The following is a 12,518-nucleotide window of genomic DNA, read 5'->3' as shown; positions in this document are numbered from 1 at the left end:
CAAAGAAGTAAGGATAGCGGCCCTCCAAAACCCCTTGTAATTCTCCTGTGGTCCCAGAGGCCCTCACCTGTCAGAGCAGATATTGCTAGGCTAGAGTAATATGACTTGATATGAAGTAACCATGTGTTTCACCCTGACCCTTACTTGTCTAGCCATGCCTGTCTATATTGCTTCCTTAGGGTGACCTTCTTTGTGTTTCAGTGACAATGGTCAACTTGTGCACCATTTAAATGTTTAACATTTTGGTGTTCCCGTGTTCTTCCTGTCGAATAACATAAGAACACAGTTTATAGAAATGCTCTTGAGGACATGGAATCCCCATTGTCACTAGAATTTGAGCACATCTAGGATTAGCCACAGTGTGTGTGTGTGTGTGTGTGTGTGTATATATATATTTGGCCACTGTGTGACACAGAATGTTGGACTGGATGGGCCATTGGCCTGATCTAACATGGCTTCTCTTATGTTCTTATGAGTGTGTGATATAGTGCCCTGAACACACATGGCACTTTGTGGAGTTCCAGAAGCAAAAATGGGCTGGTCCCTCTCCCAGGGGAGCTTGCCATCAACTTCCTAACAGTGGGGAAGAAGAAGGGAAGATGCAAGGGATGCAGTTGTTCTCTTGGCTGTTGTTGGATTATGCCACCGACCAATCAGTATTCTGATATGCATTTCTTAGCTCCCAGCAAGGTAACTGGATCGTCTCTTTTTTTGCAGAATGAGTACATGAAAGACGACTTTTTAATCAAAATTGAAACCTGGCACAAAGCAGACCTCGGGACACAGGAGAATGTAAGTGTCGCTGGCAGGGACTGCTGCGCCTGGATCTTGGCCTGTCTTGGAGGCCGAGCTGTTATGTGGCTGCAGTAGGACTTCTTTGCCAAAGATTTTCTTCTGAAATGACTCTTGCAGCAAAACGTAATAATAAAACATGTTTTTGTGAAGCTGTCTTAATCCCTGGGTTGACTGTTCTGGCAGCTGCCCTGTGAGAAACACTGCTGGAATTCTTACTTTGTACACAATGCAAAACAAGCTTAGCCCATTGCTGGGTGGGTGCTCAAGCACAAGTGTAATTCTTCCTCGGGTGCAGGAACTTGACGGAGTGACTGGTTTTCACAGTAGACTAGATGTCGGAGCCTCCTGCCCCCCCAGCACGGCCTCTGACATATCAAAACTTGTTTATCAAAAGCATCAAGTTAGCATTTGAGAGTCAGGACTGCTAATGGAGCTTTCTGTGAGGTGGTCTTCATTAGGTCTTTGCAGGTCTCTTGAACTTTTTTTGGTGTATTTCCTGTGCCTGCTCTGGGAGGAAAAGAACTGATGGGAGCTGCATCCTTTCCTGTCCTTAGGTTCCCCTTCAGCAGCTAAGGACTGGTGTCAGTACAAAATCAGTGGGCAGGAAGAACTTACCTGCATCGTCTTGCGCGTGTGTGAGAAACTGTGTTCCTTTGCATGCAGCGTTAGCATACCACTTGGGCTACAAATGGTGTGCTAACATTGCACACAAAGAAGCTGAGAGCTCAGTACAGACAAGATGCTGGGTTTAAAAGTCTGCGTATTTGTGCTAAGCCGGTCCTAGGTTGGGGTGGGTGTCCAGACCAAAAGCCATATCTGATCCTTTGTGCTGTCTGCAGGTACATAAACTGGACCCCAATGAATGGAAGAACGTGGAAGCCGTCTATATAGACATTGCAGACCGGAGTCAAGTGCTTACGAAGGTAAGGCAGCCGATAGTGAGAGCTTTACCGAGGTGGATACCTGTGAGGAAAGGGCTCTCTAGGATGGTTGGCTTACTGGGCATGAGGAGAACGAAGAAGAGACGGTGTCCTGCAAGCAGGCAGCAGCCATGCCCTTGGAGCAGAGAGGCCAGCAGCATGAGCATGGAGAGTTAACGAAGTTGGGGAAGTTCTGGCTGCAAGGACTGGGGTGGATGTGCCTTTGAGATTTTTTTCTACAGGCAACTTGTGTTGTTGGCATGACTACCTGCATGGAACGGCCACATGCTTCTCAGAACCCCACTTGCGTTTTCTGTGTGTGGGTTTTAAATGTTTGTTTTGAAGGCCTGTAGGAGATCTAAGAGTTCTTTTTTTTACTTTGGGACTGGATCTTGTTTCAGACCTTCCACTAGTGATATCCTCGGCACTGGTAAGGTTGGAAAGTGACAGAGAGGTCAGCCCTCTGTGCTTCCAGCAGATCGTAGCCACGAGCTCAGCGCCTCCTGTGCAGGAGCTAGAAGAGCTGGTGGCTCAAACCAGCCAGCCAAACCATGAGCTGTAGGATAAGGAGACAGTGGGGAGAATTGTGGGGAATCTCTTTTGTTTCCTAATATACTGGCAACCATGGGGTTTCGGGCACTTTTCTATTGGCCATTCCAATATTTAGTGCTGCAACAGAAGGATGTTGTCTCTGAGTGGTGGGTGCTCCTGTCTTAGTGGCTTTGGATTTAAATGTGAGGTAGTGATGAAGTTTGTAGTTGTTTTTCAGCCATCTTAAGGATAAAAAATCCTGGAATCCTAGAGGCTGATGGTGGATGTCCTAGAACAGGGGTGGCCAAGCTGTGGCTCGGGAGCCACATGTGGCTCTTTCACACTTATCGTGTGGCTCTTAAAGCCCCCACTGCCCCATCGGCTGGCTTGGAGAAGGCATTTCGCTCTTTAAATCACTTCTCCCAGCCAAGCTAGCTGGCAGCTTGGAGAATGCATTTAAAGTTGAAGTTGCTTTCTTTCCACCTCTCCTTCACTCCTATTTGCTTTCCTTTCTCCCTCCCTCCCTGTCTTGTGACTCTCAAACATCCGATGTTCATGTCTTGCAGCTGTCAGACAACTGACATTTATTCTATGGCTCTTACATTAAGCAAGTTGGGGCATCCCTGTCCTAGAATAAAGCCCACCAGAAATGAATTGGCTCATTGTAACCTCCTTCCTGTTTCTGTCTGCCCCAGGATTACAAGCTAGAAGAAGACCCTGCAAAATTTAAATCTATCAAAACAGGCCGTGGCCCTTTGGGGCCCAACTGGAAGGTACGGCCTGTGTCTTTTTTGACTGTTGAAGGGAGAGGACATTGGTGTACTTAAGCCATTGTGCTAGCTGTGCAGAAAGTGCCATGCTGTGGGAGAGTTGTGGCACAGTTATGGGAGCTGTCAGATAGTTAAGGCAAGTGGGCTTTGTCAGACTTCTGCCATTATGCAACCATAGAGTTCTATTGGCAGTACAATCAAAAACACTTTGGCCTGCTTGTCTGACATTTGGCACAGAGAATATACAAGGTACAATTTGGCCAAGTCCCAGAAAACACAGTAACGGATAAGTTAAAGCTATTTAAAATTTTTGCTTGGAAGTGTAGGTATTCTGGCCTATCTTACAAGTTCGATATGCAGCTGCAGAATATTTATTTTATAAAGTTATGTCCCACGTTTCCATTCCCCAAGAATGCCCATACAGCTTATGAAAAAAATATACATGCATAGCTGCCCAGATAAAGAGGCTCTTCATCAGGCACCCAAAACCCTCAAACCATAAAGGCCTCTTCCATCAGCTCACTTCAAGTTCATACAGGTGGAGGTGTACTTTCAAGGACTTGGAACCGAAATCACCTCCAAGACATCTCTTCAGAGAAAGTCCAGGAGAACCAATCCTCCCTACATTGTCTGAGTTTTAGGAAGGAGGGGGTGTTACAACACCATTCAGAAGAGATTGTATACTTATTCCCAAAGTGGTATTTTCCCCATATTTACAGCAGCTCACTGTTGTCTGAATAGAGTTTCAGTTTGCTCACATTCATCCCTTCGACCAACAACTGAATCGGGGTTTCCACTGCTTCCCTTGACTCTGATGGAAATAAGAGAGAGTTGGGTGTAATCTGCGTACTGCCTCGGAATGGTCATTTTTGTCAGCTACAGCGAAGCCTAAAAGGAGGCTTTTGGCACCTAAAAAACTAGCGTGTTTATTGGACTAGAAGTATTGTCAGGGTACTGCTGATGCTCATCTTCAGGCAGCCTCTCCCAGGGCATGGGGGTCAGGATGGAGCCCTGTGGGTTATGAGGGCTAAGAGAATCGCTGCAAAAGTTCCAAGCGAAATACAAATCCTAGCATATTACAAAGTCCTAGTGTAGCTATATATCTCCTTCTCATGAGGCATTGGGTAATTAACTGAATTTCTTAAAACAACAGAAACCTTCAGCACAAAAGAAGCAGCAAGGTGCTGACCGGTATTCCCTCTAAGTCAGGGGTGGCCAAAGGTAGTTCTCCAGATATCTTTTTGCCTACAACTCCCATCAGCCCCAGCCAGCATGGCCAATGGCTGGGGCTGATGGGAGTTGTAGGCAAAAAAAAACAACCAGCCTATTTGCCTACCATTGGCCACCCCTGTTCTAAGCTGTGAGCAAAAATTCTGCTTTGTGAACTACTGACATTAAAGTTGTGAGCTGCTGCATAAATTAGTGTGCTCTGGGGTCATCCTTCCATAGCAAAGACAAAAATGTGTGAGCTGGAGGCTAAAAATCTGTGAGCTAGCCCACGCTAACTCAGCTTTGAGGGAACACTGGTGCTGACCAATCTGCCCACTCACCAAAAAAGCATAGAAACTGTAGTTAAGCACTTGCTTAACTTCCGTACAATGTAAGCGGGGGAAAAAATATTCTGCAGTCTCCGCCGTGTTCGCTTACGGCTTAGCCTGTCTTGCCACCCACACTTTCCTTGGGTCTTTCAGCTCCCTGTCTGCTTCCATGGTAGATGAAGTACAACCAAAAGAAGATTAAGCTGTGTTAGATGGTCATGTGCCCTGGACTGGGTGACTGAAGCCTGGATCCTGTCCTGAAAGATTGTTTCTGTTTACAGAAAGAGATCCTCAAGTCAGACTGCCCGTACATGTGTGCTTATAAGCTAGTAACAGTCAAATTCAAGTGGTGGGGGCTGCAGAACAAAGTCGAGAACTTTATACAGAAGGTGAGTGAAGATGGAATGTTAGTACTTAACGGGGAAAGGTGCATGAAGGAGCCCGACTCTTTGCTTGGCCCTTTATTTTTTCCAGCATGAGAATAATCTGTTCAGGGTGAGGAAAAGATTTTTTTTTAAATCACTTAGCGTTTGCAGCCCTCCCAAATTTATTTATTGTATTATTTATTAGATGTTGTGTCCCTCCCTCCCCACCGAAGCAGGCTCAGGGCGGCTCGCAGGCTCAACGGCAATTGAAAACACAGAACCATTCAAAGAACAATAAACATTAAAGAATGTAACGGTGCTATATAACAACAATGTATCAGAGTGCTAGGCAAGTTACTTGACAATCTTTGCCATCGCCAGCTGCATTCAAGTGATCCTGATGCAGGGGCATAGTTCAGGTGGTCAGCTCCAAAATGACAGTGCAGCCGTCTTCAATTTCAGCAATTAAAAGCTTGATGAAAGAGCTCAGTCTTGCAGGCCCTGCAGTCTCTGAGAAATGATTAAGCCACAGTAGTGGCAACTGGTTGTTGAAAGGTTGAATGAATCAGAGCGCCATTCCCCTTCTCATGGCAAGAGCAGGCATAGTAAAACTGTGGAGCCAGCTAACCGTGAACATATGGCCCCCATCTAAATCAGGATAGCCCTCGCTCTATTTTAAGCCAGTAAAACTTGAAAGTACAGCATTCTGACCCTGGGGCCCTTTAGAGTTGGCGTTGCAGAAGCAAATTGTAGAGAGAAATGCCCCTGTTGCTCTCTCTCTCACACCTCACAGACAGTCCTGATTCAAACGCCAGCTTTGGAAGGCAGCCTCTGACTGAGGCAAAGGCAGTGCCGTGGCAGAGTAGAGCCCCAGTGCTGTGAACGGCTCCATAGAGATTGAGAACTTTCTGATGGCATAACAGGCAGTGACCCACTTTGCTGAGAGCGCTTCTGCCTCTTGTTTTATACTTCGAGAGCCACTGTGGTGTTGCGGTTAAGAATGGCGGACTCTAATCAGGAGAACCAGGTTAATTCCCCGCTCGTCCTCTACACAGAGCCAGCTGGGTGACTTTGGGTCAGCCACGGCTCACTCAGAGCTCTCTCAGTCCCACCCACCAGGATGTTGTTGTGGGGAGAGGAAGGGAAGGTGATTGTAAGCTGCTCTGAGACTCCTTTGGGTAGTGAAGGGCAAGGCATAGGGAGGGACAGTGGCTCAGTGGTAGAGCATCTGCTTGGGAAGCAGAAGGTCCCAGGTTCAATCCCTGGCATCTCCAAAAAAAGGTCCAGGCAAATAGGTGTGAAAAACCTCAGCTTGAGACCCTGGAGAGCTGCTGCCAGTCTGAGAAGACAATACTGACTTTGATGGACCAAAGGTCTGATTCAGTATAAGGCAGCTTCATATGTTCATAAAACCATATCTTCTTGGCTGTGATTGCAAGGTCTTAGAGTGGTCTGCCAAGGTCCCTGAAGGAAGCAGATGAAAAGTACATCCTGTGATTGAGGGGAAAGGGAAGGTGCAGGGCCTGTTCTCCCAGCTGTAGCAAACTGGCTCCCTCATGTCATGGCTCTGTCCGGTCCCATCACAATTTGTTGTGCCTTGGATGCGTCGACCCAATTTTGTTGCAGCAGCAAAAAAGGCAAACTCTACATTAGGGTTTATTAGGAAGGGGATTGAGCATAAAATGGCTGATATTATGATGCCCCTGTATAGATCTGTAGTCCAGCCTCATTTGGAATACAGTGTACCGTTCTGGTCACCGTATCTCAAAAAAAGAATATTGCAGAGCTGGAAAAAAAAGTCAAGGAGGGCGACCGAGATGATTAGGGGGCTGGAGCTCCTCCTGTATAAGGAAAGCCTGAAGAATTTGAGACTTTTCACTTTAGAAAAGAGACGACTAAGCGTGCGGGGGGGCGTCATTAGAGGTTTATAAAATTACGCATGGGGCAGAGAGTTGACAAAGAGAATATTTTCTCCCTCTTCCAAAATACTAAAGCTCAAGGGCATCCAATGAAGCTGATGGGCAGTAGATTTCAGGGCAGACAAAAGGAAATACATCTTTACGCAGAGAGTGATTAAAATGCAGAATTTGCTGCCAGAGGATGTAGTGATGGCCACAGGAATAAGCAGCTTTAAAAAGGGATTAGACAGATACATGGAGGATGGGTCTGTCTGTGGCGGCTAGCCGTGGTGAGTGGGGAGAGCCTCCACATTCAGCACTAAACCTCTGAATCCCAGAGCCAGGAGGCAACATCAGGGAAAGATCTCAGCCTCTAGGCCCTGTTGCTGGCCCTCCAGAGAAACCGGTTAGCCACAGTGTGAGACAGGAGGCTGGACTAGATGGACTGTTGGTCTGATCCAAAAGGACTCTTCTTACGTTTTTATGACCTCGTGCCAAGTGTCAAAGCTCCCTTGTCTCTTTCGCAGCAAGAAAGGCGACTTTTTACAAATTTCCACCGGCAGCTATTCTGCTGGCTTGATAAATGGGTTGACCTGACGATGGAAGATATTCGCAGGATGGAGGACGACACCAAGAGGCAGCTGGACGAGGTGAGTGGCACGTGGGCAGATTGGCTGCTGGGGTTTCTGCCACACACCCTGCATAGGACTCTGTGGGATGGTGAACTTCTTCGGGCTCTCTGCACCCCCGAGAGCAAAAGCATTTTCATTGGGCAGGGCAGGGCTTGCCCACAGAGCAAGACTCTGCTGAGAGAGATCTGCTTCCTGTCTCCCTTGCTGGCCTCAGAAAGGTTATGTCATTCCTCAGCCCTGTTTCACAAAGCACTTTCCCCCCCCTGCTGCAGATGAGAGAGAAGGATCCCCTGAAAGGAACGTCGGCCGCTACAGATGACTAGTGTGGATTCCTCCTTGTGCTTAGTAGGTACCCAGAGTGCTTTCCGGGCTTGCCTTCCAAACTGGGAGGGGGGAGGCGGTTCAGACAAATGTGGGCAATGAAATAAGATGCAGGGTATTCCTGGGTGGTATTTCCACAATTTAGTCAGTCTGTTATAACCAGTGTTCCCTCTAAGCTGAGTTAGTGTGAGCTAGCTCGCAATTTTTTAGCTCCCAGCTCACACATTTTTTTGCCTCAGCTCAGGAAAAATGGCCCCAGAGCAAACTAATTTATGCAGCAGCTCACAACTTTAATGCCAGTAGCTCACAAAATAATTTTTTTGCTCACAAGACTCCACAGCTTAGAGGGAACATTGGTTATAGCCAGGGCTTTCTTGAGCAGAAGCACATAGCAACGCAGTTCTGGCTGGCTTGGTGCCAGGGGGTGTGGCCTAACATGCAGAGGAATTCCTGCTGCTTTTTTTCCCCACAAAAAGGGCCCTGGTTGTAACTATAAATGGTAAAGAGAGATCTTATGTTACACCAGCGGCTCTGCAGTGCATTCTTCAGGTGCAGCAGGTACCTCTGGGCAGACTCCAGAGGCTGAGGAGGGGTTTCTTGCTGCTGAGCAGAGGATGGAAGGAGGTCGGGCCTTCAGTCCCTCTGCAGTTCTGTGATGTGCAGTATTGATGTGGGTTTGTTCTCTTCACAGAAAGCAAAAACACCATTCCTGTAATTTTAAATTTTATTGGTTTGCTTATTATCAGATTTATATCCTGCCCTCCCCGCAAGCAGGCTCAGGGCGAGGCACAACAGTACGTCATTCTTGGCAAATTAAAATTATTAAAGCAGTACAACACAGCACTCTGTCTGCTGCCCACCAGTGCTCCCACTGGCCCAGGGCGTATATCAGCTTAACAGCAGAGCCCATTCAGCAGCAGAAGATGATGATATTGGATTTATATCCTGCCCTCCACTCCGAAGAGTCTCAGAGCGGCTCACAATCTCCTTTCCCTTCCTCCCCCACAACAGTCACCCTGTGAGGTGGGTGGGGCTGGAGAGGGCTCTCACAGCAGCTGCCCTTTCAAGGACAACCTCTGCCAGAGCTGTGGCTGACCCAAGGCCATTCCAGCAGCTGCAAGTGGAGGAGTGGGGAATCAAACCCGGTTCTCCCAGATAAGAGTCCGCACACTTCACCACTACACCAAACTAGCAGGTGCCAGGACGGTTCCTGAGGGCAGTTCACCCAGGCAGCGTGGGCAGGGGAAGGTCTTCAGGCGTCTGCCACCCCACCAAAGGCCTGGCAGAACAGCTCCATCTTGCAGGCCCTGTGAAATAGCACAATATCCCACAGGGCCCTGATCTCGAGTGGGAGCGTGTTCCACCAGGCTGGGGCCAGGACAGAAAATGCCCTGGCCCCTGTTGAGGCTAAGCAGACATCTTTTGGGCCGGGGACTACCAGCGGATTTGCTCAGCAGAGCACAGAGCTCGTCAGGGCACACAGGGACACAATAAATCTTGTGGGGGGGGGGGGTTGGGCTTTTAAAAACACCCTCCCCGCCAACCAAAGAACTGCACCATCCATAGCCTTGCTGATTGCTACAGACTTAACAGTTTAAAATGCCTCAAGGGCTGCCTCCTCCTGCTTGCCACTTGAGAAGCCCTAATCTCTGTCCTTGTCTTCAGCAGTGGGGTGGGCGGCAACCAAGGACCGGGTGTTTTCAGCAGGGGCCCCTCTTCCTGTGGAATGCTGTCCCCCTTGGGTTTTAATGGTTGTCTAACCCTTTGAGCGTAAGTCCAAAACATTTTGTTTTTATCCAGGCTTTTAACTAGGCGGCTAATCTTATTAAACCGTTTCTACAATCTGCTTCTAGCACGAGAACTTACGAGGATTATTTAGGCTGCCGAACGTTTTAACGCTTCTGCACTTTGTGTGCTTTTATACTTGCGTATTTTTTTTTTAAAAAGCAGTGGTTAACTTCAACGGCTCCGTTTGTATGGTTTTCTTTAATTGCGTGAGCCGGTCTCTGAAGTGGTGGCGTATCGATAAATTCAAAATAAGTTCTGCTATCCCCAGCCTGCAATACTGCCTGTTTGGAGACACGAGCCCGTGACTTAAAACAATCTTTTGACTTTCTCCTCCAGTTGCAAACGTCAGCAGGAAGGCCCAAGAATTCTATCTTCTTGACCGATGGACCATCTCTGGATCAAGTTGTCCTCTATCCAGTTGGCAGGCAACTTCCAGTCTCCCCTAGCTAACTCTAGTTGCCCCTTTAATATTGTGAGCAAAATAGACAGTCGTTCGGTCCTGAGCACTCCAGCACTGGCTCCTGGGAAGGAGGCTGCGCCGTGGGGACAGCTGCACCCGTGACTTCACCTTCTTCTGCAGTGTTCAGACCCGTTTCTATGTGGCCCTCTTTTGATTTCTATGTGACATTTTTAGCTGAAAATAGTTTTGTGACGTGATTTAGATTCCCTATGTGTACATATCATTTCCTTTTAAGCATTTGGGATAAACTCCGCTGCCTTTTGTTTTGTTTTGTTTCTCTCCAGCTCCTCATCTTCCTTCAGTCATTTTTATGGAGAGGGGAACTCAGTATTAGAGTTGCAATGACTGCTGTTCCATAGGAATCCAGAATGATGTGCAGGGTTCTTGTTGTCCAGGTACAAGGTGGTGCTGCTACCGCAAGAGCTCTTGAAACGTGGGAGCGGGGGAGGGGGCTCCCTTACCGCTCGCCTCTAGTCTACCGCGCACCTGGCCATTGCGGTTTTGGAGCCCCTGTTTGCTGCGTTGGGGTTGTTTCAACAGCAGAGTGACCCCTTAAAATAGTTGTGAGAACTTTTGCTTTCTTGTCCTCTATTACAGTTGATAAGGAAAACGGACTTTCATTGGACCACCAAAAAAAAAAAATTGTGCAAGCCAAATTCAGTTTTTTTCTTTAGGTCCTGCTCAGGTACCCATGTGCTGCTCCGTAAGCAGTAAGAGGGCTGGCCCTGAGAGGGGGGGACATTGTGGAAGGAGATTCATTTGCCTTTGCAGAGGATTTCTAAAAAATTAAAAATCACAGGTTCTACTTACAAGATGGCCAAGCTCTTTGCTGCTGGAAGCGTGTAGGCCTCCTGAAGACCAGACTCCACCTCTTCTTGTATTTGTTTTAGACAATCAGACAAGCAGAACGGAACCGAAAGAACTCTGCTTGGCTTGATTCCGGAAGTGGGCAGTTGAAACCAACTAGTTGGGTCCCCGTGGTTTCCTGTGAGGCAGCAACTCTGCAAGTGGGCCTCCTTTCTCTCAAAAGCGAGCTGCGTCTCAGAGAGAGTAGTCACTCTCCACCCCTCCATGGTGGGCTATTACTGGTTCCACCTGCTAGGGATTCTGAAAAGCCCAGAGTTGTGCGTGGGTAAATCAGTGGGTGGGAAGGACTTGGTGTGAATGTAGGTTAAAGCTCTGCTTTTGGAGGGGGGGGCCTGCTTTGGAGGAGGCAGTTTTTATCCCTGTTCATTCTTTTGCCTTACTGATGACCAAGTGCAATAAGCAGACTTTTCAGCAGATGCTTTCTCGATGACCATGCGGGGCTTTTTTGTGTGTGCGTGAACATTGATTTTTAGGAGACTGATCTGTTGGTGGTTTTTTTTCCTAAAAGAGAAGCCCTGTAGTCAAGGCAAAGCTGTTTTGGCCCAGGAAACAAGCAAAGGGTGCTCCTTAATCCTTTTCCTCCAGAGCAAGTGAGCTGTCAGGCTAATCTTCTTGTAATGTGTGTAAAATACTGAAGGAGAAAAAAAAAACCCTGGGGATTAAAACAAAGAAGTATATATTATATATATTTATTGACTAATGTATTGTAAGAAGGATTTCTGACGCTTGAGACTGTTTTCACAGCTGTTCTTACAAAACAGGGAGGCTTGCTTTCTGGTGACACTGTCTCCATGGAAACAGACTGTGACATTTTAAAGAAGTAGGATGGGGGAAAAGAGAAATCCAGAAATATTCTGGGTTATGAAGGTACAAGCTCTTATTTAAAAACTCAAAAGCTTTCCTGCATTAGCAGTAAGAGCAAGAAGAATGCAAAGACCTTCCGATCTGTTAGTTCCTCCCCCCTCTGAGCTGCATCTGAGCCCTTCCCTTCTCATAGCTCCTGCTGCTGCTCAAGCGCTGTATAATGTTTTGCATTGGCTTCACGATCCAGAACCCCTCACCCCAGAGCTTCTGGGAAGGAGGGCGGGTCCTGTGCTCCTGTCTCCGCCTCTGTTAGCTCCGGGGCCAGGGAGAGGAGGAGGGGGGGATGACGACTTGGTTCTGAAATGCATATCCTTTGTCGCCTTGATTAGCTGATCTCCTTGTTTTTTTTTTTCATGTGAGTTTGTGCCTTTCTGTCTCCTGACCTTCCAATACTGGCCTATTGGAAGCCACTCCAATAAAAAAATCATAGAGCAAAGCAGCCTGCCGTCTGCCTCTGTTTGGGCTGGGAGGGTGGCTCGATGATGCGAGGGATGGGGGAGCGGGGAGGCAGTCCCAGGCGCTCCCCATGGACAGGGACTGTGGCTTAGTGGTAGAGCATCTGCTTGATAAGCAGAAGGTCCCAGGTTCAATCCCCAGCATCTCCCAACAAAAAAGGGGTCCAGGCAAGTAGGCGTGAAAAACCTCAGCCTGATAACCCTGGAGAGCCGCTGTCAGTCTGAGTAGACAATACTGACTTTGATGGACCGAGGGGCGGTCTGATTCAGTAGAAGGCAGCTTCCTATGTTGCAGGGAACTCTGCTCCGGCCCG

At 47.8% G+C, this 12,518-nt stretch overlaps 1 protein-coding gene across 1 annotated transcript in view; it reads left to right on the top strand.

Moving 5' to 3' along the window:
- PITPNA (phosphatidylinositol transfer protein alpha) overlaps window positions 1-12,185 on the top strand; it is a 32,324-nt gene extending 20,139 nt beyond the window's left edge. The window contains exons 6-12 of the mRNA XM_060259194.1: window positions 718-792; window positions 1,635-1,718; window positions 2,942-3,019; window positions 4,836-4,943; window positions 7,345-7,467; window positions 7,722-7,794; window positions 9,895-12,185. Of these exons, the coding sequence (XP_060115177.1) occupies window positions 718-792; window positions 1,635-1,718; window positions 2,942-3,019; window positions 4,836-4,943; window positions 7,345-7,467; window positions 7,722-7,772 (519 nt within the window). The 3' untranslated portion in view covers window positions 7,773-7,794; window positions 9,895-12,185. The remainder of the gene's footprint in view (window positions 1-717; window positions 793-1,634; window positions 1,719-2,941; window positions 3,020-4,835; window positions 4,944-7,344; window positions 7,468-7,721; window positions 7,795-9,894) is intronic.
- The last annotated feature ends 333 nt before the right edge of the window (window positions 12,186-12,518 follow it).

This window comes from Heteronotia binoei, chromosome 18 (genome assembly GCF_032191835.1).
Source record: "Heteronotia binoei isolate CCM8104 ecotype False Entrance Well chromosome 18, APGP_CSIRO_Hbin_v1, whole genome shotgun sequence".
Lineage (NCBI taxonomy): Eukaryota > Metazoa > Chordata > Lepidosauria > Squamata > Gekkonidae > Heteronotia > Heteronotia binoei.
Note: the sequence above shows the minus strand (reverse complement) of the source record. Positions and strands in the feature narration are given on the sequence as shown.